The 2547-nt window shown below is 63.5% G+C and overlaps 1 protein-coding gene across 2 annotated transcripts in view; it reads right to left on the bottom strand.

The window, feature by feature from the left end:
• Positions 1-2541, bottom strand: part of ULK1 (unc-51 like autophagy activating kinase 1) — a 27778-nt gene extending 25237 nt beyond the window's left edge. For both annotated transcript variants that reach the window (XM_023537401.1, XM_011371383.2), the window contains exons 1-3: positions 2424-2541; positions 2083-2175; positions 1963-2004 (exon numbers count right to left, since the gene is read on the bottom strand). In XM_023537401.1, coding sequence (XP_023393169.1) covers positions 1963-2004; positions 2083-2175; positions 2424-2534 — 246 coding nt within the window. In that variant the 5' untranslated portion in view covers positions 2535-2541. The remainder of the gene's footprint in view (positions 1-1962; positions 2005-2082; positions 2176-2423) is intronic.
• Positions 2542-2547: the final 6 nt, after the last annotated feature.

The raw sequence follows: 2547 nt of genomic DNA on the forward strand, positions 1-2547 counted from the left end.
CCCGAACCGAAAGCACGCATCTCTCTTTTCCAGGGCGTCGACTTCTAGGAATCCACCCCGCAGAGGCCCGCAGGGTGGAGGCGAGGGCACGGGGCGGGGGGTGGGGTGGGAGGGTGGTCACCACACCAATGACTTGTCGGAGTGCCAGGGTCACCTGGTGTTCCATCTGAGAGGGACTGGCGACGTCAGCTACAGCATAAGGGGTGATGGATCCCCACGAAACTGCAGCCTCAGCCATGACGACAGCTAACACGCACGCAGCGTTTACTACGACCAGTGTCAACCAAGCAGCTCCGGTGTTTCCGAGGAAGACACGGGGGCACGGGGAGGTTACGGAACTTGCCTGAGGACACAGCGGTTCACGTGGCAGCATCAGCACTGGGACAGGTCTGGGCTCTGAACCACTGTGCTTGGAGGTGGTGACCTCAGAGAAGGAGCTGGGGGCCATTTTCTTGGGTGGGGGGTGACTTAATACACATGTGGAGTGACAGGGAGCCTTCTCCAGGATGCGGGTGGAGGACGGGGGTGGCGGGGGAAGGGGGCACGTCTGCGCTGCCACATGGCCCTGCGGATCCGGAAGTAGCCGACGCAGACGTGGCCCGTCTGGGGCCAGACAGGGCTCCACTGGGACAAGGACAGGCAAGTTGCCTTTTTCCATGTCCCCTTCTGTGCTTTTGTTTCTTTTTAAGCCAAGTCACTTATCACCTATTTTAAAAAGCCTTTTTCTATCTGGGTCCCAGACAAGGGTGTAAAGCCTCCGAGAACCACCCGCATCCCAAGGGGTGAGAGTACCAAGCCCCAGCAGAAAGGGGAGGCGATGCTGGCCTCTAGGCACGTCCTCTGTAGGGGAGCCGCAGGGGTGCCAACCCTGGAGGAAGTGGCACTGCCCACACCAGGTGTGTGGCCCAGCAGGAATGAGGAGGGAGGACAGGGAAGGGGGAGGGGAAGAGGAGAAACGGGGCCACTCTCTTGGCCCCAGAACATAGCGTCTCTGTGTGGGCTGCCAGGTACCCACTGTCACACTGGACCTGGGCCCTCCCCATGTCACCTCATGTCATGCCACAGCCCAGCTCTGAAGGGGGAGGGAGAGAACAGGGGAGGAGGGAGGAGGCCACCAAAACACAGACAGCCAGGCCGGGAACTTCCCCTCCGCCAGGGGCTGGTCCCATGGCCTCAGTAAACAGGTTTCAAAACCATTAGTCAGCACTCTGGCCCCGCAGATCTGCCGCCTCAGGTTCCCAAGTCCCCAGACTAGGCATCTAGGGTCCCGGACCCCCACTGAGGCTGGGCCCCGACACTGGGCCGTGGAGCCTGGGGGCGGTGGGAAAGCCCAGCTTCGGCCTCCCAGGCCAGCCAGGCCTGAGGTAGCCTCATCAAACAGGCAACCGCCTCCCTCCTGCCCCGGCGGCTGGCCCCAAATGCCAGCAAGAAGGAATCTCCTGTGGCCCCTCCCCACCCAGCCTGACGCGGGGAGAGACTGGCCAATGCCAGGCCCTGGAGTAATGTCAACAAACAATGGGCCTGCCCAGATAGGTGGGCCAGGCCGGCAGCATTGCTTGGGGGCCTGGGCTGGGGACAGGACTCCTGGTCAGGGCCACTGGGTCAGACGCTCCTCAGGACCAGGCTGTAGTCAGAGTAACCCTGATCCACCGCTGGCGCCTGTGGCCCTGGCACCCCCTCCCCAGTCCCACAGTACAGGAAGGGGTAACTCTCCCAGTGCACCCAGAGGAAGCTAGGCTGAGGACAGGCTCTTCAGAGTCCCCAGAGTCCCCAGCAGGGAAGGCCAAACGGGGGTGGCCCAGCTCCTTCCTCAACACATGAGAACCGTGCAGCACCAACCGGCGTCTCCAGCACTTGGCCGGCCTGGGACCCAAGTCCCCGCAGCTGAGGCTGTGCACAGGCCAGCCTGTGAGGGTAAAGCACCCCCTCCCCACCAGAACCAGGACGAAGCCCCCGCCTTACCTGGAAGTCGTACAGAGCCACGATGTTCTCATGTTTCAGTTCCTAGGACGGAAACCCAAGTTCCCAGTGAGCAGGCAGGCTCCGGGCTGCAGCTCCCCGCCTGCTCCAGGGCCAGCTCACCTTGAGGATCTTGATTTCCTTCCCCAGCAGCGTCTGGGACTTGGCGAGGTTCTTCTTGTTAATGCACTTGACCGCGACCTCCAGGTCGTGCTTCTGAAAACACAGCGCAGGTGTTCCTCGGGGGTCGGAGCCGGGAACCCCTCTAAGGCCATCCCCAGGCCAAGGAAGCACCCAGCGTGACCAGGCCGTGACGGTCCCCGGGATATAAGGGGGCCCCGGGGTGTAGGACGGGGTTCTCGGAATGTGGGGGTGGGTCCTCGAGGGATGAGGGGGTCCGGGGTGTAGGAGGCGGTCCCAGGGCGTGGGGCGGGCCCCCAGGTGACGGGGCCCACAGCCCTCACCTCCCGGTGGCGCCCCTTGAAGACCACGGCGAAGGCGCCGTGCCCGATCAGGTCCTTGCGCGAGAACTCGAACTTGCCCACGGTCTCCAGGCCGCCGCGGCCGGGCTCCATGGCACGGGCCGGG

Source organism: Pteropus vampyrus, unplaced genomic scaffold, assembly GCF_000151845.1.
Source record: "Pteropus vampyrus isolate Shadow unplaced genomic scaffold, Pvam_2.0 Scaffold189, whole genome shotgun sequence".
NCBI classification, from domain to species: domain Eukaryota; kingdom Metazoa; phylum Chordata; class Mammalia; order Chiroptera; family Pteropodidae; genus Pteropus; species Pteropus vampyrus.